The 24,275-nt window shown below is 39.0% G+C and overlaps 4 protein-coding genes across 8 annotated transcripts; 1 reads left to right on the forward strand and 3 right to left on the reverse strand.

Moving 5' to 3' along the window:
- Positions 1-1,099: 1,099 nt before the first annotated feature.
- Positions 1,100-2,986, reverse strand: uqcrq (ubiquinol-cytochrome c reductase, complex III subunit VII). The gene is made up of 3 exons (XM_085292225.1): positions 2,858-2,986; positions 2,039-2,210; positions 1,100-1,281 (listed from the first exon to the last, which is right to left on the reverse strand). Exons 2-3 carry the CDS (start codon positions 2,190-2,192, stop codon positions 1,187-1,189), a joined length of 249 nt encoding a protein of 82 aa, XP_085148351.1. The 5' UTR covers positions 2,193-2,210; positions 2,858-2,986; the 3' UTR covers positions 1,100-1,186.
- A 605-nt stretch (positions 2,987-3,591) lies between these two features.
- gdf9 (growth differentiation factor 9) lies at positions 3,592-8,238 on the reverse strand. Of its 2 annotated transcripts, XM_085292308.1 has the most exons (3): positions 7,665-8,238; positions 6,745-6,813; positions 3,592-5,605 (listed from the first exon to the last, which is right to left on the reverse strand). In XM_085292308.1, exons 1-3 carry the CDS (start codon positions 8,038-8,040, stop codon positions 4,665-4,667), a joined length of 1,386 nt encoding a protein of 461 aa, XP_085148434.1. In that variant the 5' UTR covers positions 8,041-8,238; the 3' UTR covers positions 3,592-4,664. The 2 variants fall into 2 exon arrangements, with proteins under 2 accessions (XP_085148434.1, XP_085148442.1); XM_085292316.1 differs by lacking the exon at positions 6,745-6,813 and having other exon boundaries at positions 3,595-5,605; positions 7,665-8,234.
- A 726-nt stretch (positions 8,239-8,964) lies between these two features.
- LOC146582157 (septin-8-A-like) lies at positions 8,965-23,952 on the forward strand. 4 transcript variants are annotated; one of them, XM_085292266.1, is made up of 11 exons: positions 8,965-9,042; positions 9,299-9,341; positions 16,684-16,798; positions 16,928-17,123; positions 17,565-17,751; positions 17,827-17,988; positions 18,305-18,401; positions 18,559-18,727; positions 19,164-19,296; positions 19,397-19,587; positions 23,250-23,952. In XM_085292266.1, the coding sequence occupies exons 1-11, from the start codon at positions 8,993-8,995 to the stop codon at positions 23,302-23,304; spliced, it is 1,398 nt and encodes a 465-aa protein (XP_085148392.1). In that variant the 5' UTR covers positions 8,965-8,992; the 3' UTR covers positions 23,305-23,952. The 4 variants fall into 4 exon arrangements, with proteins under 4 accessions (XP_085148392.1, XP_085148401.1, XP_085148411.1 ...); XM_085292275.1 differs by lacking the exon at positions 23,250-23,952 and adding an exon at positions 22,397-22,918; XM_085292285.1 differs by lacking the exon at positions 8,965-9,042 and having other exon boundaries at positions 9,056-9,341.
- Positions 9,575-14,040, reverse strand: sowahab (sosondowah ankyrin repeat domain family member Ab). Its single transcript, XM_085292330.1, has one exon. The coding sequence runs from the start codon at positions 13,800-13,802 to the stop codon at positions 12,447-12,449; it is 1,356 nt and encodes a 451-aa protein (XP_085148456.1). The 5' UTR covers positions 13,803-14,040; the 3' UTR covers positions 9,575-12,446.
- Positions 23,953-24,275: the final 323 nt, after the last annotated feature.

A 24,275-nucleotide genomic window follows, 5' to 3' on the forward strand; every position in this document is an offset into this window, starting at 1 on the left:
TCATTTTATACATTCATCAGGTCCTCAAAGTAGTCCTTCCACCTTCTTAGCACACCCTGGTCACTGATTAGTACATGCCCATCTCTATCCATAATCACCCTAACCTGTTGGACATCCCAGTATCTCACTAGAGTCTGTATGATCGCTGTCTGACTTCTGGTAGCTGTAGCGTCAACCATTTGCAGGTTGGTATTTTCTTAAGTATCACAACTACTTCAAATCAGCTGTAATAAAATTGTCTGGCTGTTAAGACTTCTGATTATGTTTCTGGCAACTCTCACCAGCTAAACATATCAAGGAGTCACATCAGCAAATCAGCATCAGGTGATGCAAAATCATGTTGTTACAACAGTGTGTTCTGCTTTTACTTTGACACATAGTACCGTACCCACTTACGCTGTTGCAGATCCTGCTATGGCAACAGCACTCACCAGTGACTGTGGTCAGCAGGACACTGTATTCTACAACATCACAAAGTCAATCAGCCTACTTTTATTAGACACTCATGAATCTGGAGATTCAACTAACACAGGGAAGGAATACAGTATATAAAGTTCACTGTCGTGCAAAAAGACAGCTGTGGCACTGCCTCCACCCCTCAGACTCAAAGCGTGGGGATGATTCCTGAAACACTGAGCCTGAAAATAAATACATTTATATGTCTTATATATCCATTCCTCAGCACTGCTTTTATGACTGACTAGTATTAACTTCTGCAGTTGAACCATTTCTGTCTCATCAGTATTATTCTCATGGGATCAAAAATAGCAAATAATCACATCAAACGGTTCAAACTCACTCAAACACAGATTCCAACATTTTTAACCACACTTTTTTCTGTGTACTGATAAATTAATTTAATGCAAAATATGTATTAGAATATCTAAAACTGCAACCCTATCACAACATCCACCACATTCTAAGTGAAAACATGACAAACTGGTGTGCACAGGCATCAGATTATTGGCCAGAACATCACCAAACATCATTTGCGAGAGTACCACACTTATCCTCCAAATGTCACACTCTAACTTAACTATTTTTTATTTTGTCATTCAATGTTAGGAATTAAAGTGAACCAACAGTCAATCAAAACTGATTTCACATAAATATTTTCACTTTTTATTGGTTAGACGTACAGACTTGGAATTATAAACAGAGGGCAGTTTAGAGAGGCGGTGCGTGTTCATTGATCGTTCTCGTAGTCGGCTGAATTCTTCCTCTTGCCCTGCTGATGGACGCTGTTGCCCCAGCTGTAGGTCAGATACATAAGGACCATTGCTGCAAAAAGGAAGATTACAAAACACATTAGCATTAGCGATCTGACACTTTATGCACCTTACTGTGAAATAAGTGTCTTTAGTAAATCCTTAAAATCATATTGTCTGTCTCTTCATTCTCTTCAAATCTTCACTCATGCTTCACACATGACACGACTAAAACACTTCTATTATATAAGCACAAATACTGTTATGGTCAAACTCATAATCAATTAATTTAACAGGTCATCTAGGTTTGTCTGTGAAGGTTCTCAGTCACCCAGGTCATCGTAGTCAAAGGAGCTTGCAAAGAAAAGCGTCTGGACTTCTTTAAGTTACTTGAAGACGTTTCACCTCTCGTCCGAGAAGCTTCTTCAGTTGAAGAACCTTCTCAGAGGTGAAACGTCATTTGAGAAGCTTCTTCAGTTGAAGCTTCTCGGACGAGAGGTGAAACGTCTTCAAGTAACTTAAAGAAGTCCAGACGCTTTTCTTTGCAAGTCATCTAGGTTTGCTTTATTTTCTATTTTCTCTATCTTAAAAATAGCCTAAAGTAGTTCAGAATAAGATCCTTTTATAGTTTAAAATACAAGCGTTTTTAGCTCAGAAACCAACTCCAAGATTCCAGGTGAAGTTTAACTAGGAAAATATGAATGACAGAGTTGAAACAAACAGGCCAAGCATGCTACATATGCTCTTATTTAATTTTAAGAATTTACTGATATTGACACAATGAGCTGGTATACCAGAATCCTAACATAGTGTAAAAGAAAAACACTCACGGGGTGCAACTTTGAAGAAAGACGACGTGACCCTCCTCCACACATTTGGGATTCCCTTGGAGAAGTAGTTGGGGAAAGCCCTCTGCTCAAAAGGGGACAGACTGTATGTGATTATATGCCTGACCTTGGCCAAGTTTCCAAAGTGGCGTCCCATGTTTACTGGAGAGCTGGGCTGAAAAGACAGCAAGACGCATACAAACACAGTCATCAGTGCTTAAGTGTTTCTGTGAGCTGGATTTAAAGAAAATATTTTTAACCCAATAGCTGGATAATATATCTAATGTTCTCCTCAGAAACCAGCCTGTCATTGGAAAGGGGGTTATTGGGGTTACTGAATTTTAAATATACATAAAGGGCAATACATACGTGTCGTATTAACTTTAACGTAAAGTCGTCATTTAAACGTTAGCTTATGTAATGAGGTTCACAAGTCAGCTTTATAAAGCTGTTTTATGTAAGAGTATTACATAAACAATCACCTGCCCTTGTCTTAAAGACTTCCTGTGATAGTCACTAACACAGAACCCCCAAAAGGGTGCCAGATTGTTGATCCGTAGCCTGTCTCAAAGAACACAAAATTAAAATCCCAAACGAGCTAAGGTTAGCCGCGCTAGACGTTAGCTTGTCTGTTAGCTCAAACAGGCTAGCTCCTGAGGTACAAACAGACCTTGAGCTTGCACGAAAGCGTGGTATTTGAATCGCAATAGGCTCACACTAGTTCAGTTTCGCTATAAAAAAAATTACTGACATATCACGTTTTAGTATTACGGATAAATTCAAGAAAAACTTTTCAGTTGAAATAATGACATTGAGACTCACCGCTTTGCTTGTCCACGGTGTTTCTGAACACTTCCGGTGTCCGTCGACCTTTGTTATTCAGGCGTCAGCTCACGCCGAGGGCATTACTGCCCCCTGACGGGCTGGGGTTTAAACGGCAAGCCATTAACTGAGTGAGGAAAATGTGTTTTTTCTAGTTCCAGGTCTATTAATACTGTGCTCGTGTGTTTTCAGATATTCCAATATTTGATTATGGGCATCATCTAGTTTAGGCCGCAGATCCTAGCTGCCACAGCAAATCACACTCAGAAGGTGCCAATATTAATCGACTAAGCTCTAAAGGTTTTTTTCCTCAGTTAGGACTTTAAGCAAAACAAGTAAAGTTGTGGTCGAAAGTTCCCATACACTCATGGAGGGCATGGATGTTATGTTAATTTTTATTCAGTGCTCTAGGGTAGAATGATTGTGCATCATAGATCTTTAATCACTTTAAAAAAACAAAACAAGAATTGGGTGCAGAATTGAATTCGTGTTGGATTTTCTTTAGTGTACATCTGTATACAGGCTTAAATATGAATATATACATTCCCACTAATATTTAGCTAAATGTCTCTTAACGTGTTGCACTTCAACCAGAAACTTTGGTTGCCATAAATAAGCTTGAGGCATATTTTTGGCTGGATGACCACTTTTCACGGCACAGTTGGTAGTTCATTTAAATTGATTACTTTCAAGGCAATGACTGGGCATTTAAACATAGTCCACAATTTTTAACAAGGGTTGAGGCCGGCATTTTGGCAAGACCATTACAAAGGTGTAATATTAGTCTGCTTTATTTATTCCAAAACCACTTGTGATGTATGCTTGGCATCATTGTCCTGTTGGAACATCCAATTAGATCTGAGTTCATACTGTCTAGCTTTGATTTAAGGTGATGAAGAAAGACACCTCATCTCTGTGGCCAGATAGCTCAATCTTTGTCTCATCTGGCCATAAAACTTTTATTTTTAGTAGATTTCCTCAATTTCAGCACCACTCACCTTTCTTTAGTGGCTCATAGCTCTTCACATAATTCCATTTAAACAAGGTTTATGCAAGTTATTTTTAATTTTCTTCAACTTTTGCCTACATAATTTCATTCTTTCGAATATTCCTAAGCTGAACACAGACACAGTGAATTCATTCAGTTTGCATAAATAGATATGACATGCATTTAGTCTCATTCAACCAGTACAAATATATAAGCATGCAGTCAGTTCACACGTATGCAGTCACTCAGTGACCAGAAGTAATAAATACACACTGAAACCTCGACAACTTTCATTCTGGACATTATGCAGACAGACGTCTGTAATCCCCATGAATAAAACGATATGTAAAAGGTTTGGGAAGCGTTTGTGACTGCTTTTTCTTTTTGTCCAGAACAGAGCTACTTAAAATTTGGCAAATTGTGTTAAATTAAAGAATAATGACAGAAAACCCACCCAGAATAAATTAACAAAAACAAGCAAACTTAAAATAAATCATACATCACACATTTTTATCTTCAAGTGTGTTAGATTCATTACAACATTTCTAACAGCTGAAGATCAGGATGCATCTGCACCTTTTCTGCCTTAACAAAACCGAAATAAATGCCACACTTTTACATGATAAAATACTTTAAGTAAACACAACTGCTCCAGACCAAACTTCTTTCATGCACAACGATTTTATAAATTCATGAAATCACCGAGCCTGGTCAGAATATTTGATGCTTGGAAACAGTCCACCTGTGTGATGACTGCTGATGAGGGTTTGTTGACATTCTGATCAGCCTAAAAAACAGAAAGGCATGTTGGTTGCTGGCTTAGCGACATGTACACCTGGTGGCGACCATGTCTTCAAACTCCTTGTAGACGTAAGAGCCGTCCTCTTCAAAGATCATGACACTGAGGGGGCTGTAGTGGGAGGGGACACACGAGGGCCTGGGAACAGAGGAGTCAAGCTTCTCATAGATGAGGTTTTGCACCATGGTGTGGACGGGTGACCCGTAGATGAAGCCCGTGATCCTCGGGCAGATTCCTCTGCAGTACCTGGGATTGTACTTAGGAGGAAACACAATCCAGTGGTCCAGTTTGAGCTGACTGAAGCGCACCCTGAAATCATACAAGGCGCAGTCACGTGTTGGGAATTCGGAACTTGGGAGAAGCTCAGGCAGCTGGATGTCCAACTTTGTATCACCTCGTTTGCTCTTTGGAGATTCCCTCTTCCATCTCCTCTTGCGCCCACGCCTGCGTTCTGGTTTTAAAGCCCCCTCCTTCTGAAAATTATTAAAGGCCACAGATGGCCTTTTACTTGCTTTAGCACTCTCTAGTGACCACTGGTGGGCGATTTTACTGGTGTCATTGAGGTAAAGAAGTAGAGGAGGGGACCTCAAGGTGATCTCCAGGGGACCTTTGCAACCATTGCCCTTGGCTCTTTGTTCCTCTGGGCAGGTGATGTTGACAAGCAAGTGTATGTTCTTTTTCGGAAACTTTAGGAGAGGCAGAAAAAATGAAGTGATGTCAATCTCCACCCAGTTTCTCCAGCTCCTCCTGCCTGTGCTGGCTGAAAAGTTCACTGCACGTTGGATCCCTGGACAGAGCGGGCACTGATTCGACCTCTCATACTCCTCGATAGTGATGTAACACAGAGAGCTGACAGGTGCTGAACTTTCATGGTCCAAACTGTACAGCAGGGCCGAGTTCAGAAGTTGCTCTTTTCTTTTCACTTGATGGAGGCTGTAGGATAAATCCTGCATAAAACTCTCTGTGGAAGAACACAAGAACATAAAGGGCAGAAAGTCACCATCATGTCATGATGCAGACGTGCTCAAGATTACACCAAATTTTAATTAGGTTGAATAAACATGCACAACTTATACATGTAGCCAATTCCACCAATGACATTTTACTTTTAAGGGAAGGTAAAAATGCAGGATTAGTGACAATGTGTTTCCATAATCAGTTACATACAAAAAAAACCCCCTAAAAACGCACACTTTTTGTGTATGTGTGTGTGTGTGTGTGTGTGTAATATATATATATATATATATATATATATATATATATATATATATATATATATATATATATATATATAAATAAATCAACTATTACACACTTAAAAATATATATAATAAAAAATATTGGTATATTGTAGCATACCCAAGTATTATCACACTAAAGTTGAATGACTAAAAAAAATTTAAAAAAATTAAAAAGACCTCAAGCTTTAATATCTGTGAAACCATACATGTGGTTTGGACCGTTTAAGATATTATGTGTTGTATATTAGAAGCTATAAAAAATATATCTGTCCCCTGTCTGCAAAACTGTGATTTCTACAGGCATCCAATCTGCTGCCAGAGATCTGACATTCAAATATTTTTGATTTTAAACGGTATTCATTCTGCGTTAACTTGAGCTACATCCATGAGTCCATATTCATAGAATTACAGTAATAGATTTAACGTAAAAGTATCTGAAGGGCCTCACTCAAGATGCTTTGTAGATAATAGAACTACAAAATGAACCCTCACAAAAAAAGTGAAAGACTAAATCATCTAGAAACCACTTACCTTCTTCCCTCACAGTTTATGTAATAAATCTTATTAAAGACGTGCATCTTTTTCCTGGAACATCATTAAATCCAGCAGCCACAGTATATACCAGCCTTGTGTAGAAATTAGTTCTCCCTTTAAACCAGGTTTCCCATGGTACCCTCTATAATTTGGGTTAGCACTAAGGTTAAGTTATGGCTTTTCATAAGTACTTGACTGAGCAGTTTTGCTGTAATTTTGCTGCACCAGCAATCAGATAGCAAGCAACACAATCCTCAGAGCAGGTATGACTAACTTCACCACACTGGCCTAGTGAGTTTGTGTGTCAACAGTGCAAACAACGCACCTAGTTGAGCGAGGGTGTGTGCAAATGTACGTGCATCTCTTGGCAGCGAACATCTACTTGCTGCTCTGCCTAATAACAAAAAAGCGCAGAGCAAAATGGATGATCTGGGGAAGAAATATAGGTAAGGCAGACAGGGAGGGAATAAAAATGAGAAAGAAAAGGCAGCTAAATGCTGCAAAAAACATCCCAGTTATGAGCCAGATCAAACAAACACTCACCATACATGCAGCCTAATGATTTATGCAGGTGCACCAAAAGCCATAGCACCTTGAAATTCAGTAGTTAGGATTGTTGGCAGTCCCAGGTTGCCTTTTTTAATGTTATAATATGAATAAAGTTATTCATTTATAATTAACATCAATGCACAACCTGTAAAATCAGTGGTTAGTGTATTGCATGTACATGGTGGACTGGAATTATTTACGTATGATCTAGTCTGCCCCTGGTACAGCAGAGAGAAGTGGGTCAGGTCAGGGTAAGATGATGAGATGTAGTATAAGGTATGGTTAATGTCAAACATGAAACAGTCACATTGTAATACCATTAAATGAACCACTTTTTGTTCTGTGTTGAGTCAGTTTGTTGGGACATTTGACTCAAAAACTTTATATTACCAAATATAAACTGAGATACTTATCCTAGGGTGCATCTGGGGCTTGAGGTTCTTCTGAGATCCAGGAAGCTCTGGTAATTTCGCTTTGCTTTACCTCATCTTCGAAAAAGTGACCTATATCTCCAAATCATTGAAACTCTATAATCTTAATAAACACATGACCCTTAGTAACTATCCTTTGGGGTGTTTTAAGGCTGTGTGCCATGTTTCAGAGCCTATTCGTTTATTTAAATGGCCATGGAGCATCAGTGCTGCATGACCGTTTTGTTTTCTCCAGTGCAGTCAGCTGCCCGTGTGACTTGCTCACCTTTGTTACTTTGTGCCAGGCACTCATCCTGTGGCTTGATCAGTCGGACAGTGTTGTAGATGTTGCTCCCGTCCACACTCCTCTGCACTCTGGAGGACTTCTTGTAAACCTCTGTCAGATATTTCATGTACCTGTGCTCGGGTTTGAGCTTTTTCTTCAGACCGGGGTTCCACCTCGACCCCCCGTGCTCCGACAGAGCTTTCAGCAGCGGGGAGAAGATGCTGTCGTACTGGTAGGTGAAGTCGGTCAGTGTGTGCGGCGCGTTAGTGGCAGGCCTGAATGGCGCAACCAGCTTGAAGCTGCAGGTGACAAGCAGCAGCAGAGCGACAGTGCGAAAACGACTAAGGGCAGCTGACATCAGCATTTGTTTTTCCATTATAAACAACGAAACCGGTCAAAACCTATCGGGACTCTCTGTGGAGAGCTCGAGGTCAACAGGAGCGAACACGTGCTGCCGCTGATCAACACGCGCAGGTGTGGGCAATCAGCTCCATCACTCATATTACTTTGTCATGTAAAAGAAAGGTGCTGCAGGAGCCCCTGCGGCTGGGTCGTGTGAAAAATAAGAATGAAAACTGCAGCGAGCTTGTTTTATATGTAGCATAAGTGAGAGGACTGTGTTTTGTAAAGCACCAGCTCTGATTAAACTGTGAACCTTTAACTTCTGGTATTGAAGTACGTTTCCGGTTATTGTAAAAACAAGGTCAGACTACACATTTTAACATTTAAAGCGGAAAACCGAGCCCTCTAAACAGATTTGAAACACATTTTAGCAAATTTAAATACATTTAATCCTAAAGTATATGGATTTTAGCAGAGCTACACTGTCTACCAGTATCTCAGAAATTATTTAAATTGTTATTTAAATTATTTACTTTTACCTGCATATAAAATCCGAAATGGTCTCTTGCCTTTTTATATTTCTGTAAGTCTGTAAGTTTTAGATCCTATGCTGCTTAATTTTTAGTTATCCAGTAGTAAACTGGAAAAACTGGGGGCGCAGCTCTCCCAATTTTTGCTGCCAAACTTTGGAATAGCCTACCTCAAAATCTTAGGAAAGGAAAAGAAAACGTATATAAAAATATATAAACACGCCTTGTTAGTGCTTCCACCTAATAATAAAAAATACCACTGTACAGCTATATCTGCTGCATCATTTTATTGTTTATGTATTTCTGATGGGTTTCTTGTTTGTTTAAATGCTTGTTTCAACATTTTTATTTACCTCATTTTATAACATAGATTTATTTTATATCTAATTTAGAAAAAAACTGAACTGAGTTTTCGCAGCATGGATAAGGAAGAATTTAAGCTAACAAAAACCAAACATGTTGGTATGGCAATGTTTTTATTTTGAAGAGGTCCCTCCAAACTTCCGGTGCCACTCTTATTCTTGTGTTTTAAGTTTAAGCGAAAAACCTAAAGCAAACCTAACCTAAAGCAAAAAAATTGTCAAGAAATATATAGTTGGCTGATTATTTATTAGAAGTATCAACCGACCGTTTTATATAAGCGTATGCTGTCTGCTAGGCGTAAGCTAGCAAGTTTAAGCAGTTAAGCAGTTAAACTTAACTGCTATTTTAAACTTAACTGCAAAGACGAACGTGTTATTAAGGGTATTCTGTATGTTTCAGGGAAATGGGATCCCAGCAGGAACCATTAGTTCCCATTAACACGGTAAGAGATAACTCAACCTAATAATTAAACAAGTTTGAGAACAGTACAGTATTACGCTATAAAGAACATAAACAAGCCATACAAACAAAATTTACTTTTTGCCAGCTTCCTTGTACATTTTTCCTTTATTTCTTTTTACACCATTTTATTTGGACAGCTTGAAAAGGCTGCCAACAGATTTATGTGGTGAGTTTGAAATAACCAATCTGGACCATGTCCCAGACAAATGTGTGTAGTTTTTGACAGTAACTGTTTATTTCCTCAATCAGCTCTCTGGGAAAAGCTCGTCAAATGTGACAGTATGTTTTGTCATGTCATCACTACAGAAGTGTGGGTTTATGTTTACTGAACAGCTTCTCACCATTGGACCTGACATACTGTGCCAGATGACTAATTTGTATTGTTATTTCCATTATCTTTGGGATCTAAACATCAACAATAGCTGATATTAGCTAACATTATGCCAGCTTATGTTAGGCTCGAGTGTCCTGAAAATCACACCTTGCCTCTGAAAAACAGTTTGGTTACATTCTCATTTTGCGTGAGAGTTTATTCACTAAGCATCAGAGTCCAACAATGTTAGATACACTGGCAGATATAGCAGTGCCTAGTTCAGAACATCCTCAATATCAGTGTCATCTAACAGAAGTGAGTTTTACTGGCTCATTGACTCATTTCAGACTCCTTTCACAAAGCCTCCTCTAGAGTAAATGTATGCACCCAGCATATTGCTAACGTAAACAGTGGACTGACAGCCTACACTTACTACAGATGAACGTCAGCCAGAGTATTTTGAGTGGACTTAGGGGTAAAAATGTAAAATGCTGCATTTTTTTTCTGGGGTGATATTATTCAAAAATGTTAAAATATAGTGTGTAGAAAAATGTTTTTGTACAGAAATGCAAAGCAGCTGGCTATTGCTGTTATAGAGCAGTCTAAATGTAATGTTTCACTCTCTCTTGGCTGCCATACACTGTAGCTAGGATTATACATTAGAATTAGGAGGGGTAAGAAATCAGAACTCAATTGACTGCAATCTACTGACATCTAGCGGTGGGATTTTACACACTGTACCTTTAAATGTAGGGATTGCATGTTCTCTCCTAGTACTCCAGCTTCCTCCACAGTCCAATAACTTAATCCAAAAAACTGGCTATCGGTATAAACGTGATTGTGAATGATTAACTTGCTCTAGTTGTTGATCCTGCAATAGGTAAACTGGAAAAAATAGTAGTGAAAATGTATGGATGGATAAAATTATAGGGGTGGTATGGTGGTGCAACGGTTAGCATGGTTAATTCATGGTGTCTGGTTCAAGTTCCAGCTGGGGTCTTTGTGTATGGAGTTGGTGATTTTAAATTTGTGATTAAATATTTTCATTGGGTATATTGTTATTTTAAACGTTAGTATCACTATCAGTCCAGAATATCACAGTCTCCACTCACAAATTGTTTTGTCCTTGATTGGCACGTTGCAGCCACTGGTTTTTATAGTGTTCCCACAGATTTCTGTTTATTGTAAAAACTGTGATCCCTAACTTTGTTCTCAAACACCACGCTTGTGGCACATCATATAATTATGGCACCACACTACAGCTTTTTGTACTGGTGTTCTCTGGAGTGTAACTATGAACTCAAGGGACCATTTCAGAGCTTTAGTTATAACTTTGCCCCAGTTTACTACAAGTACTGAAGCAAATAAAATCAGTTTATTTACAGCAAGTGCAGTTAGTATATAAAGTATATAAAAACAAAACATTTTTCTTAACAGGATCTAACATAGTTACCCTAGAAAAACTTTGATGTTTAGAAGTTTTGCTTGGATCATGGGACATAGGAAACCTTTCTGTGGGAGATTTCCTTTTTTAATCACATGACACAGTTTCTATGAGTGGAGCTGTCCTTTGTCTTTATGTAAGCAGCTTCTTTTCCTAAATAACAACACAAAGGACATTGTTCTGGCACTGCTCTGAATACGGCTTTATTGTCCAAGTGCCTTTTAGACCCAAACTTGTTTTCAGACTGGGTCAGCTAAGTAACAAATGAGGTTATTTAATCTCAAAATGATGTTTTGATGCATAGCTGGTCTTGAAAAAAGATTTATGTTTAGTCAGTCATGTCTAAACAAGGAAATATGTTTTAATAAGTTTAGGTTTAGTTATTTATGGCTCAGATAAAATATTGCAAAGGCTTTTTCCACTTCATTGTGTTGAAGGTATTAAATTCAATGCAATTAAATGTTAATAAAGTCACTGCAATAGTTAGTGTTCCTTGCTCATTAGCTTTTGAATACAGTTTAAGCTTATGTATTTATTTAAAGATGGGGAAACTGCTTTATTTTTATTGCAGTATGTTTTAGAGCTTTGGCTGATACTGCTTATCCCACAGAACAGTGTCCTCCTCATACAGTACAAACTGTTGACAAAAAGTGTATAATGCAAACACTGCACTACCCCAACTAGTTTCTTTCCTGCTTTGCTTTGCTTTTATTCCACACTCTTTGCATGTACTAACACTGAGATGTTGAATATGTTAAAACCTAACTTTATTTGTTTCTTCAGCTATACTGAATGTTTCCTTTTCCTTTGACAAAGCTAACTGATTTCATGTGGATGATAAAAGTGATTGTAAATGTGATCAGCAGCCCACAAAAGCAATGAGCATACTAGAACAATGTATTACAGGTTGATGAGTTGACAGTTACTATTTCCCAAGAAGTAGGGAGGTGCAATCTATTTTTCTATTTCCTCATACTTTGAAAAGTCAGGAATCGAGAAGTGACCTGTAAATATTTACTACACATTAGGTAATGAAAATATGCATGACTATACACATTGTGGTGTTAATCAGTGAGAAAAATAACACATCAGTTTACATGAAATTTAAGATAAACAATGATAATTATAAATACCATTAATAATTTAAAAAAAACCACACTGTGCAGTGCCATACAAAATACAGTAAGTACTCCTCTGTAATTCAGTGAAAGACTGTAAGATATGTAAAGCCTTAATAAGGTGTAAAGTATAAACAGTGTTATCTCCTTCAGGTTTAATAGTTCATGTCACAGCTTGTTTTGTGATACTTCTTACCAGTCATGAGCAAACTAAGTCTTTTGTTTCTTCCCATGAGGCTGAAACAGTTTACTGATTGTGTTGAAGCCTTTCGTCTGCTCTCTGTACTTCTCTATATCTTCTGCTTTCAAATTCTGCTTCATTCCCAGAAGTGCTCTGACCTCAGCCGGAGCACCTTTGCCCAGGTAGTAAAAGGCCTTTTTGCCATCATTGTCTCTTTCGTTTACATTGGCTCTGTATCTTTGCACAAGCAGAACCATGACCTCAGTGTGCCCATGTATGGCAGCGATGTGCAAAGGCGTGTAGCCTCCATGTGCTTTGGTGTTGACGTTTACATGGATGCCACGTTTCCTGGGGATGTCCATGAGTTTGCGTATCATTTCGCTGCTGCCGTCCTTAGCAGCCCAGTGAAGTGCTGTGAACCCTGACATGAAGTCTTTCCTCTGGGCTAAACCAGTGTCCTGCAGCAGCAGAGCATATATATGTCCCCACATCCCAGCTGCACACTTCACCAACCACTCATGAGCCAGTCGCTCCAAAGGCACAGACTCTGAGTACTTGGCATCATCTGCTTGTCTTGTGGTCTTGTTTGGCGCCCTCACCTCTGGTAAAACTCGTGGGTGTGTGTCATCTGTGTGTGTGACCATCTTACTTTGGATTTCTCTGGATATACCCTTGCAAGCGGAAAAGTTTGCGTTTGAAGTTGGTGCTGGTCGTGTAGAAACTTTTGCACTCGAATTAATTGGTTTGTCTAAAGTTATCTGCTGATGCACTCGGGAGTGTGATCCGTCCAGTGCTGCTGCTGCACAGTCTCTCCCTGGAGATTTCACAGCTATGACAGCGAACACAGCTCCAGATTTCCCCGCTCTGCTCGCCTGATCTCCGGAGATATTCAGGATCTTAACAGTGGTCGTATCCTCGATACTCACGTTTCCAGATAACACATTCTTTTTCTGCATTTCCCACAGGGACATGTGTTTTACATCGGTGTTAGAATTGGGATTAAAGTTTGAGGCGTCGCCTACATTATTGTTTTCTATATCTGAGTCAGTCCTGGCTGGCTCGGCTCGGTCTGGAGATGTGCAGGAAAAACTCGTGTTTTGGCTGGAGAAGCTCTCATCCATCTGCAGTTTCTGCGACACATCCTGTGCCGCCTCTTTAATAAAGTCCTGGTACCTTTTCTTCACCACCACAAACTTCACCTCGTCGATCTGTTTGACCACAGCGACGCTGTTCACCAGCTTCTTGAAAAGCTCTCTATTGTGCTGCTTTTCCGCGGGATCGCTGCAGTTGATGCGGAGTCTGAAATAGTTTAGCAGTTCCGAGTTCTTTACTTTGCCTCCGTGCTCTAGTAAAAAGGACAAAATGGACTCTTGGGTCAGATCCATGTTGTCCCGGCGGCGCAAAAATATGAAAAGATATAGCGGATGGTTTAAGTAGAGCCCAAAGGATAATCCCGCACTGCCTGCTCCCCTCTCTGCTGTCCTGCACCAACCTGCTGCTTCCGGCGCCTCTCCAAATAAATCCACCCGTATGTTATTGCGGCCCTCCCAGTTAAAAGGACTGTGTGCAGGGCTGACCCTCCCGTGATCAGTGGATTCATATAAAAGCTTAAATCTTCTGTATTTTTTTCTTTATCAGCGTAGTATTTATTTACGGAGTACACGAGTTTAGCTTAATTTAAGATGTGTGTGTATGTATATGTGTGTGTGTATATTATACGGGGTTACACTTACATACCACAGATATATTAAATTTCTCAAATATTTCATCATTGAGGGCTTATAAATTAAATTACATTGAAAAACGAAATTAATAAATACACGAGAACTGGAAATAAACATATTAAAAGCTGTCTGCATGTTGTAGCTGGTCACGGACGCCTATTTAAAATATTTTGCATTTTTTACACGGTTAGTCTTTCCTTTAATTATATATTTTCTCTGCAAAATTACATTTTCAACCATGGTTATCAAATAAATATTTAAGTAGCATTAAATAGAAAAAGTAACGTGAACAGGTATTAAATGCATACATTTTTCCACGGTCCTACTGTGTCGTTCATTTTCTTTATAGGCTCTGTACTCTGCTGTAACCCCACTGAAATTTCATAATCGTATATAAAAACACTTTCTGGGCCAGATATTACTGTTTAGTGTCACTTTGTGTAAATATATAAACCTTGACAATTACGTACTACAGGTTTTCAAGTCAGAAAACTGGATGAATATTGGAAAGCGGCAGAAAAAACTCCCTCTAATAAATAAATTGTACAATTTTCATTTCCATTGAAAATAATTACAAATCATAGTTAAAAAGTGCTCCCATTGTGAACCAGGTTTTCCGTGGCAGTCGTTGCAAACCCAGTCAAAGCAGTTATTATCGTAATTTCGCGTAAAATCTCATCAAAAGCAACTATCTCGGTGTAGTTTAGTATATTTCGAGCTGGTGTAATATCATCCTCCAGCACCGAGGGGGTGTTGCCTTCAAGTAGCCATATTGAGAGCAGTGTGAGTCTGTGTGTGATGTGGATGGAGTGCAGGTCGCGCTGAACACTCATAATTCCTGCACACAGCCACTTGTGACGATGGCGACCAGCGAGGTGGATGCTTTTGCGGTAAGTACGACGGTGGGCTGTCTGCCGGCCTGCAGCGGTGACGAGCGGTTTTTAGAAGAGCAGCATTGAGCTAGCAAACGGTTTCTTACATTCGGGTGTAAATAAGAGCAACGTGATGTGTGCGGGGATTGCAGCAGGAGGGCTGCGGTGATGAGGAAAGCTCGTTATGTGTAATGAATCGCGATGAAGATGGTTGATTCAGCGGAGAAATGCTTCGTCGCTCCGTTTTGAGGAGCTGGTCCTCGGAGACGTGCGGAAAGCGCGCACTTCAGCATCCAGGCGCGCTGTCTTGGACGAAACAGCACGGAGCCCTGCTGTGTGTCAGTACTTTCCTGTTCACCGTGTCAGCACCTCTGACAGGTGTGCACTGGTGCTGAATTAACAGCACGAAATTAGCATGTGGTTGAAGACCAGGCCAGCAATGACTGAGAGACTGAGTTAAGAGGATAAACATAAGTAGTAGTAAGTGGTAGCTACCAGCTCCTCAACCGTCAGCATCATATTGCTCAGCAAAAACATGTCAGCATGTTTCAGCCAAACATGTAATTCAGGGTAATGACATGCGTTAATTAAATCCTATCATGGCTCACCTCACATACCTGGAATTTAGTTTCCTGTCTATGTTGTAAAGGATGGAAGAGTTCAAGTTAATGTAGTGTTTGTGGAGGGGAGCGAGGGGGGTACCAGGGCAGCCAGCAGCTTGGATATCCTCCCATCCTGTGAAATAACATCCACATAAAGAGCTCTTTGTGTGGGTGTGTGTGTGAGAGAGAGAGATGTGAGGGAGAAGCAGAGGATTGTTGTGTTGAAACACATCCTGGTGCTCATGTTGAGCCTTTTTGCAAGATGCCAGGCTCCCAGGGTGAATCTGGTATTGGAGGAACAGTCTCTCACTGCCAACTTACCAGGCTGTAGCATCATTCATCCTACTGCGTATAGTTTGGGCTACTATATACAAACTCGCAATACCCAAAGCTCAAGCTGGGAATTCTGAGTGAGTTTATCAGCTTGAGTCTCTGGCTACATATACTAGGTTCACTGATATGATTGTCAGTAAGTTACTTATAAGCGCCAGTTTTAAAAATAATTCATCAAACAAATATTTGTTGATGATTTAAATGTTCAATAATAATAATAATATCTTTATTTTTGTACCTGAGGGCTGAGGGAAGCTGTACCAAAGTTTAGCTGCTATAACGTCTAAAGTATGCTGCAAAACAGTCCCAGGGAGTTTGGTATATACAGAGCAGCTTGTGTATGTCGTTTTTTGTGTATAATTAATTCATTTTTACTATGAATACTGAATTACACTTGAAGCCAATGAAATCATGAAAAAACACTCTAATCTACTCCATTTCATAACACACGAAGCATATGATACATTTAACGTGACATCAGTGCTAACTGGAATTTGGTTCACTATTTGGATAGTTCCTTTTTATAGATGGGACTGTTCAGTGTGTTAATTGGAAGAGGGAGAGAGAGAGATGACCTCATTTGCAAAAGATGCTTTTAAGCCTAAGAGCAGAGTGTGTGTGGATGGGATGTGACAGATGGACCTTTTAAGCTCACCATTCCAGTCACTGTTTTATTTTGTTGGATATTTACTAGCATAGGATGAATATGGTTTTGTTTTCATTGTAATTTCTCAGAATGAAGAGAAGCGAACTCTGGAGCTCAGTGGCCATGTGGGGTTTGACAGCCTTCCAGATCAGCTGGTCAGCAAAGCATCTGCACAGGGATTCTGCTTCAACATCCTCTGTGTGGGTATGTCTGAACCCAGGAGGAGCTTCAAACTTAGTCCTGTAACCATAACAAGAGTTCATTTGAAATTCACATGCACTCATTCTGCTTCATCTGTAATTTTCGCTCCTTGTTTTTCTGTCTGTTTTTAAGGTGAGACCGGGATCGGCAAGTCCACATTGATGAACACTCTTTTCAATACAACATTTGAAAATGAGGAAGCCAGCCACTATGGGCAAATGGTGGAGCTGCGCCCACACACGTATGAACTGCGGGAGAGCAATGTCAACCTCAAGCTGACTGTTGTACACACTGTAGGGTTTGGAGACCAGATCAACAAAGAACAGAGGTACAGGTTGCTGATGGATGTGATGATGGACTTTTAGTTAAAATGACTTTTATTTTATTTTTTAAAGAGGAAGAAACAGTTTAGAAATCAAAGAAAACCTTTGAAAATTCACAGAGGTTACACTATAAACCTGATAGATCAGTGCCAACCCTGAATCACTTTGCCATTTTTCTCTTATGCTGAAACAATTTCCGATTGTAAAATCGAGAGCCAGCTCTGCCCCGCTGCTGGCTTTTTAATTGGAGTGGAAGAAAGGGAACCCGGGAGTGAGTGATAGAGCAAATGTGGTTTCAATTGCTGTTTGAGTGCTCCATCAGCAGGAAGTGTACGCATCTAACATGCTTGGCTGTGTACAGAGTTTTTACCATGGTTACCGATATGTCTGTTGAACAACATGAAGTTGAATGTTCATGCATGTAATGTTTGTTTTTTTTACTGCAGCTACAAACCCATTCTTGAGTATATCGATGCCCAGTTTGCGAAGTTTCTTGAAGAGGAGCTAAAAATAAAGCGCTCCCTGTTTAACTACCACGACACGAGGATCCACATCTGCCTGTATTTCATCGCCCCCAACGGACATTCTCTGAAGTCCCTCGATCTCGTCACGATGAAGAAACTGGACAGCAAGGTGAAAGGAGATCCAAGCTATGTGTATTTCAGCAGTTATTACTCAGTCCATGACTTATCTTCTGGTTATCTTCAGGTGAACATCATCCCCGTGATTGCGAAGGCAGACACTGTGTCCAGGAATGAGCTAGAAAAGTTGAAGATCAAGGTTATGAGTGAGCTGGTCAGCAATGGAGTCCAGATATATCAGTTTCCCACAGAGGATGAGGCTGTTGCAGAGATCAACTCCTCTATGAATGTGAGTCCTAAAAACAGATAAACATAAAAACATGTGCACCGTGGATTTGGTACCTAATGCTTTTTTAATGCTTAGTTGTAGTCATCGGTTAATCTGCATACTTGCTCTCTCTTTTTTAAGCTAACTAATATTATGCTGATAATCACATGTAATGATAATCAACTTTGTCATGCCATTTGAAAATAGATGTTCATTGGTGAGGAAACAGTATTTTTAGAAACATTATATAATGCATAATGGCATATTAGGATCCTGGATATGACGCAGCATTATTAATAGCTCCATATTCTAACATTATCAGTACTCTTTGTCACAGACTCTTCTGCCGTTTGCTGTGGTTGGAAGCGTAGACGACGTGAAAGTAGGAAATAAGATGGTGAAAGGAAGGCTGTACCCTTGGGGATCTGTGGAGGGTGAGTCTGCTGAAATGGTTTGGCAGTCATCATGAGGGAGCTGTTTAGTCAGATGCCTGCTGCTCAAATCCAGTTTTTTTAATTTATTTATTTATTTATTTTAGGTATAAACATGATGGATTTTATGAGCAATTAAAAGACCAGTTTTTCTTTTCAGTGGAAAACGAAAAGCATTGTGATTTTGTGAAGCTGAGGGAGATGGTGCTGCGTGTGAACATGGAGGATCTCCGGGAGCAAACGCACGCTCGTCACTATGAGCTGTACCGTCGCTGCAAGCTGGAAGAGATGGGCTTCAAGGACACAGGCACTGACAGCCAGTCGTTCAGGTGAAATTAGGGAAAGCAGTGATGCAAATGCATCTGGGCAATTTACTTTATCAAAAAAAAAAACCCCAAAACAAAACTCTAGCTTTCTTATGAGGTTAAAAATGTGCAAATAACTTGGATTATTCATAAACAGCACATTAAAGTCAACGTTTTAAGGAGATTTAGATAAAGAATGTGACTTGAAAACTATTAATCCCTCTGTATCACAGTTAAAATGTTTTCTAATTTGGTGTGTTTTGTTTTCTAATTTTGAATGTTGAGTTAAAATATTGCTTGTTTATTATTATTTTTTACTATTGCAGAGCATTTTTCTGGATGAGTTCTGCTAGCTGTAGTTAACATTACAGCGTTTGCTCTACAGATTTTATGGCTCAACGAAGTGTGAAGTTATAGGGCAGTAAAGTGAGCATATTATTGACTTTACCCTGATCTTCAGCCTGCAGCAGACGTACGAAACCAAGAGGAAGGAATTTATTGTGGAGCTGCAGCGCAAAGAAGAAGAAATGAGACAGATGTTTGTCAACAAAGTGAAGGAGACAGAAGCTGAGCTGAAAGAGAAAGAAAAAGAGGTGAGGATTAACAAAGTCATAAAAGAACTCCTGTGTGATCATATCTCATATTTGGCTTGTATGACATTGCTCTGTGTATATATATTATCATCACCTGTAGCTTCATGAGAGGTTTGAGCAGCTCAAGCGGATGCACCAAGAAGAAAAGAAGAATCTGGAGGAGAAAAGACGAGAGCTGGAGGAGGAGATGAATGCCTTCAATAGGAGGAAGGTTGCAGCAGAGACACTGATGGGACAGGCACTCCAAGGTTGCTCACAGCAGCCATTCAAAAAGGACAAAGACAAGAAGAAGTAAGTTAATGTGTTTGTATTTACCTTGTGCTGGTTGCTTAATTCACACACTGATTGTCAGCAGAACTGTTAATACAGTCAATGAGTAATACCTTGAGATCAAGCTATTTATGGATAACCATTGTCAATCTACATTATATTCACTGACCTTCCATATCATGGAGGTCAGTCTTTGTGGTGTTTTTTGGAAAAGGGGGAGCAGTAGAACGTGATTAACGAGATAGTGTTATCTTCCCGGAGGCTATGTTGGCTCAGAAAAGGATACGGGGACAGATTCAGACTGACACTGTGTGCCCAGACGCTGTAGGAAGGGTCACAGCTTGGATGACACAGCCTGATGCTTATGTCTCTGCAGGCTGACCTGCCAGACTGTATCTCGGGCAGGGACAGTTCTGTTTACATTGGACTGGTCTCACCGATGCTCACGCCATGCAGAGCACAGATGATACTCATACATCCCGCAAAGAGCTGTAATCATGATGTTGCATATGCTTTAAATGCAGCTTGATCCTGGCATCAGCCTTGTAAAACACAGCACACCAAAGCTGTCTTAATAGTCAGTAAAATAGAAAAATGAAAAGAACTGAGTGAGCAGAGTTTCTTGGAAACATTTACTATTAATGGTAAGGGCTTCAGTATTCCAGACAGTAAAATTTTACGAGGCATTTAGCCAGTATAATTACATGTGAGGTGGATGAAGAGATTTCAGGTATTTTAATGTTTTAATAATTCTTCCTGCTATTCTTATAACACTGTTTTTGAAAAAGCAATAAATGCATTTTTATGCATTTCAAAATTAACAGCTTCGTACACTAAGCATATACACAAAGGGATTTATAAAATAATCCTTTAAATATGTCATATGAAAGATGAGGAAATGTTTGTAAAAATCTTACTGTAGACAAGAGTGAGCTGAAGCTTTAAGGTAAGATTGCAAGTGGAAAGTATTTAAAGTCACTGTCTAACCAAAAAGTCTGGTTGTTGTTGTTGTTGTTGTTGTTTTTTTAAATACACTCACTGAGCACTTCATTAGGTACACATTGCTAGTACCAGCTTGACCTCCCTTTTTACTTCAAAAAACCATCTTAATTTGTCATGGTACAGATTCAACAAGGTGTTAGAAACATTCCTCAGAGGTTCCTCTGGTCCATATTGACATACTAGCGTCACCCAGCTCCCGCAGATTTGTCAGCTATAGTGGTCCCTCGCTGTAACGCGGTTCACCTTTCACGGCCTCGCTGTTTCGCAGATTTTTTTTCCATGCAATTTTGCATGCTTTTTTTAATTTTAATTTTTTACAGCACATTGTGTTCTGTGTCCTGATTGGCTGTAGATCATTGTCAATCAATCTCTTCCATGTTGTGTCTCCTGTACAGTACAGAATGCGTTTAGCTTGTCAAATTTACATAAATCTTCGATCGCTAGCAGCGTGACTCTGAAGTGCTGTACTGTATGTTTGGAAGTTTTCTCCCCAACAAACACAACAATGTCGACAAAACTTTTTGCACTGTCAAAGGCACCTGCGGTAGCACCCAAAAGGCAGAGGAAGATCCTAACCATCGCACAAAAAGTTGCACTTCTGGACATGCTAAAGAAAGATAGAAGTTACTATATTTTTTGGATTATAAGGCGCATTAAGCAAAACAAAACAGTCAGATAAGTCAAACTTTACTCAACTCATTCTTCTTGCTTCCTCCACTTCCGTATGATTGAATTACACTGAATTAAATTGAATTGATTCTGTTAAATTCTCTCACAGCTGCTCTATTCTGTTCTGTTCTGGACCTGAAATTAGGGTTTGATCTTTGGTTTAATTCTATAATACTGGACTTATTTTTCTACAAAGGTTTGAACTGTGAGAATGTTTAAACAAGAGAGAAAAGTGTGAAAATGTTCATGCCTGCCTCAGAGAAGTGAATAAAGTGCGTAGTGAGGGGTTTTACAGCCTTAAAACATCTATAATATTTGTAAATAATAAAGTTGGCTACTTCACGGATTTCACCTATCGCAGGTTATTTTTAGAACGTAACTCCTGCGATAAACGAGGGACCACTGTATACATCCACAATGTGGATTTCCCATTCCACTACATCCCCCCAGACCTGGTGACTATGGAGGCCATAGTACAGGGGTATTGTGCTGAGGTTTTGTACTTACTAACTCATTGTCATGTTCAAGAAATCAGTTATCCTCCTAAAAAGAGCCATCAGATGATGGGTACTCTCGTCATACAGAGATAGTCATGGTCACCAACCATATTCAGTTAGGCTGTGGTGTTTAAATAATGCCTAGATAAGAAGAGTCCTAAATTGTGGTAAGAAAATATCCCCCACACCACCAGCAGCCTTCATTCTGATTCTGCCATCCAAATTTTGCAGCACAAATCAAGATTCATCACACCAGGCAACATTTTCCATTTCCTATTGTCCAATTTTGGGTTATTTTGCAATAATGAGCAGCTGAACAGGTGTACCTAATAATGTGGCTGGTGAGTGTGTATAGCCATTGTTGGTGTATAAAGAGTTAAGCTGTCAGTGTTTTCCTGTTGGACTGGATCGACTTGACTCAGAGACAGTAGAAACCTCAGACTTGTCACACAGCTAAATGTCTCAATGGGATATTTGTTAGTAAATGTGATTTAAATGTTAAACTGTCAGTAATGGGAGCTGAGCTGCCAGCATATTTCAACAGAAAAAAAATCTTGCATTCCAATTCATTCACTATTTACTTTTGATTCCTGCCATATTTCAGATCCGTCATCCTTTTGTTTCTTTTGCCATATTTTGTCATATTTCTTTTCCCCTTTCAGTTGATTTATGGATCAAACATCAGTGGAAACCAGGAATGTTTGTGCCATCAGCATGGGAAAAACGATCTTACGGATGAGAAAGGGAGCCTTGTTCAGTGTATTTAAGTTTCATATGCTGATTGTGCTAAACACATAATAATAAATCAATGGACGTTTTTCATAACATGTAACTTGTGTAGTTTTATGTTCTTGACAAGAATGTATGTTCATCTTCAGTTGTAAATTTAAGTCTCTGGTTTTCAATGAGACACTAACAGAACTTTATATTAAAAAATGAATATTGAATAATCTTTTTACGTATATATTAATACATTTATTCACAAGATGCTTTGTAATGTATATGAATATACTGATCTTTTTTAATTGTTGTTTTTCTCAGGTGATATCTTTCAATTGCCTAAGCAGTGTTCTGTGCAGCGTTATGAAGAACATGATTAAATTTACTGACAGTGAATCTGGAAATGAACACAATTTCTTTGTCTTCATTTACATTTAAATAAAGAGAGATGATGGGAAACAGAATAGAGCATCAGTTTGTGTGTCACCTGAACCCATTTCCATCGGAATGCCTCAGTGCTTTGGGACTTCCATCGCATGAGCCCTTTGGTTCACTCAAAGCATTTCATATTGTAGCTGTTGTGTCGTGCCATGCCCAAAACACATCTGATGATTTTGATTTATTTAACAGTGTTGCTTGTTTTATTTTTATATCAGTGAGTGGCAGCAGCAGGAAACCCAGCAACATGATTTATTTTTAATCAACATGTGCAGTGTTGTTGAATTTGTCACATGACCTTTACTGACTGATGCTTGTTTGGATAAATGATGATGTGGTTTTTCTTTCCTCTCATAGCTTCTTTAGTCTCCCATCTGCGTGCTCCCTAACCTCAGGAAGGAATTTGAATTAGAAGACTTTCTACCACATCTAAAGATCACAGACTAACTACTCAAGTTTATTATTTTTACAGTGTTAAAATAAAAGTTTTGCTGAACTTTCACTTGAAGTGAGTCAAAGTCTTCCATGTCTACTAAACAATGTTCTTTTTAAACAGCGATCTGTAGCATGGTCTCTGCATGGCTCCTAAACTGCAAGTATGCTTTTATTAAAATATCTCCAATACCAAAATTTCCAATTTCTTTTGTACTAAATGTGCTACTTTTGTCTGTTATGTTATGCTTGTGGTTTCTGATAAATGACAAGTTACACTGTGAAATATATACTATAAACTGACATGATTATTGCTGTTAAAGGTACTGATTGTGAATCATTATGATTTAGAAGCACTTTAAAACAGTTATAGTAAATATGCTTTCTTTATTTATATCCAATTATAAATGGTACCCTGTACTACTAACTTGTCAGCTCTCTGTTGTGTTTGCTATATATATATATATATATATATATATTAGAGAGAGAGATTTCATATTTTAAACTGTATATAAATTCAGGATTAAATCTCTTTATGTCATAAGATCTATATACTGGGTCTGTGTAGACCTGCTTGGCAGATTTTTAAATCCTAATGTAATAAAGAGTTACTTTATTGAAAAATGAACTGTGTACTCTCTATATTTACTTTGATTTTTAGACAGAAAAGACCAAAGGAGTGATGGATAATGCAGGTTCCTTCCAGATTGTTCCAGAAACTTTCCAGTTGTGTGCGTGTGTCTCTTTTTTTAAATAGTTTTCTATGATTTCGACACCCTTTTAAAAATGTAATCTATTTTACTACCCACTAAAGACATTACTGTGTAAATGTTGATATAATTTGTATATCTGTATTTATTTATTAATGAATTTTAAAAAATTAATCCAATATAATTTATATACCAAAGGAGGCAACTTTATTACGACGCTATTTTGGGTCGTATCCCACCT

The sequence above is a fragment of the Mchenga conophoros genome, linkage group LG2 (assembly GCF_057382185.1).
Source record: "Mchenga conophoros isolate Kocher_MC1m ecotype Shallow Benthic linkage group LG2, M_conophoros_male_GT1.1, whole genome shotgun sequence".
In the NCBI taxonomy this organism is placed as follows: domain Eukaryota; kingdom Metazoa; phylum Chordata; class Actinopteri; order Cichliformes; family Cichlidae; genus Mchenga; species Mchenga conophoros.

Coding starts and splice junctions, on each gene's coding strand:
- uqcrq (XM_085292225.1), bottom strand. CDS start 2,192: ATGGGACGCCACTTTGGAAACTTGGCCAAGGTCAGGCATATAATCACA. Junction 1,282..2,038: donor TTTCTTCAAAGTTGCACCCC/GTGAGTGTTTTT, acceptor TCCTTTTTGCAG/CAATGGTCCTTATGTATCTG.
- gdf9 (XM_085292308.1), bottom strand. CDS start 8,040: ATGGAAAAACAAATGCTGATGTCAGCTGCCCTTAGTCGTTTTCGCACT. Junction 6,814..7,664: donor CCTGGCACAAAGTAACAAAG/GTGAGCAAGTCA, acceptor TTTTGTTATTAG/GCAGAGCAGCAAGTAGATGT. Junction 5,606..6,744: donor ACACACCCTCGCTCAACTAG/GTGCGTTGTTTG, acceptor GTTCTTCCACAG/AGAGTTTTATGCAGGATTTA.
- LOC146582157 (XM_085292266.1), top strand. CDS start 8,993: ATGTTGGTATGGCAATGTTTTTATTTTGAAGAGGTCCCTCCAAACTTC. Junction 17,989..18,304: donor AGATCAACTCCTCTATGAAT/GTGAGTCCTAAA, acceptor TCTTTGTCACAG/ACTCTTCTGCCGTTTGCTGT. Junction 18,728..19,163: donor ACTGACAGCCAGTCGTTCAG/GTGAAATTAGGG, acceptor CCTGATCTTCAG/CCTGCAGCAGACGTACGAAA.
- sowahab (XM_085292330.1), bottom strand. CDS start 13,802: ATGGATCTGACCCAAGAGTCCATTTTGTCCTTTTTACTAGAGCACGGA.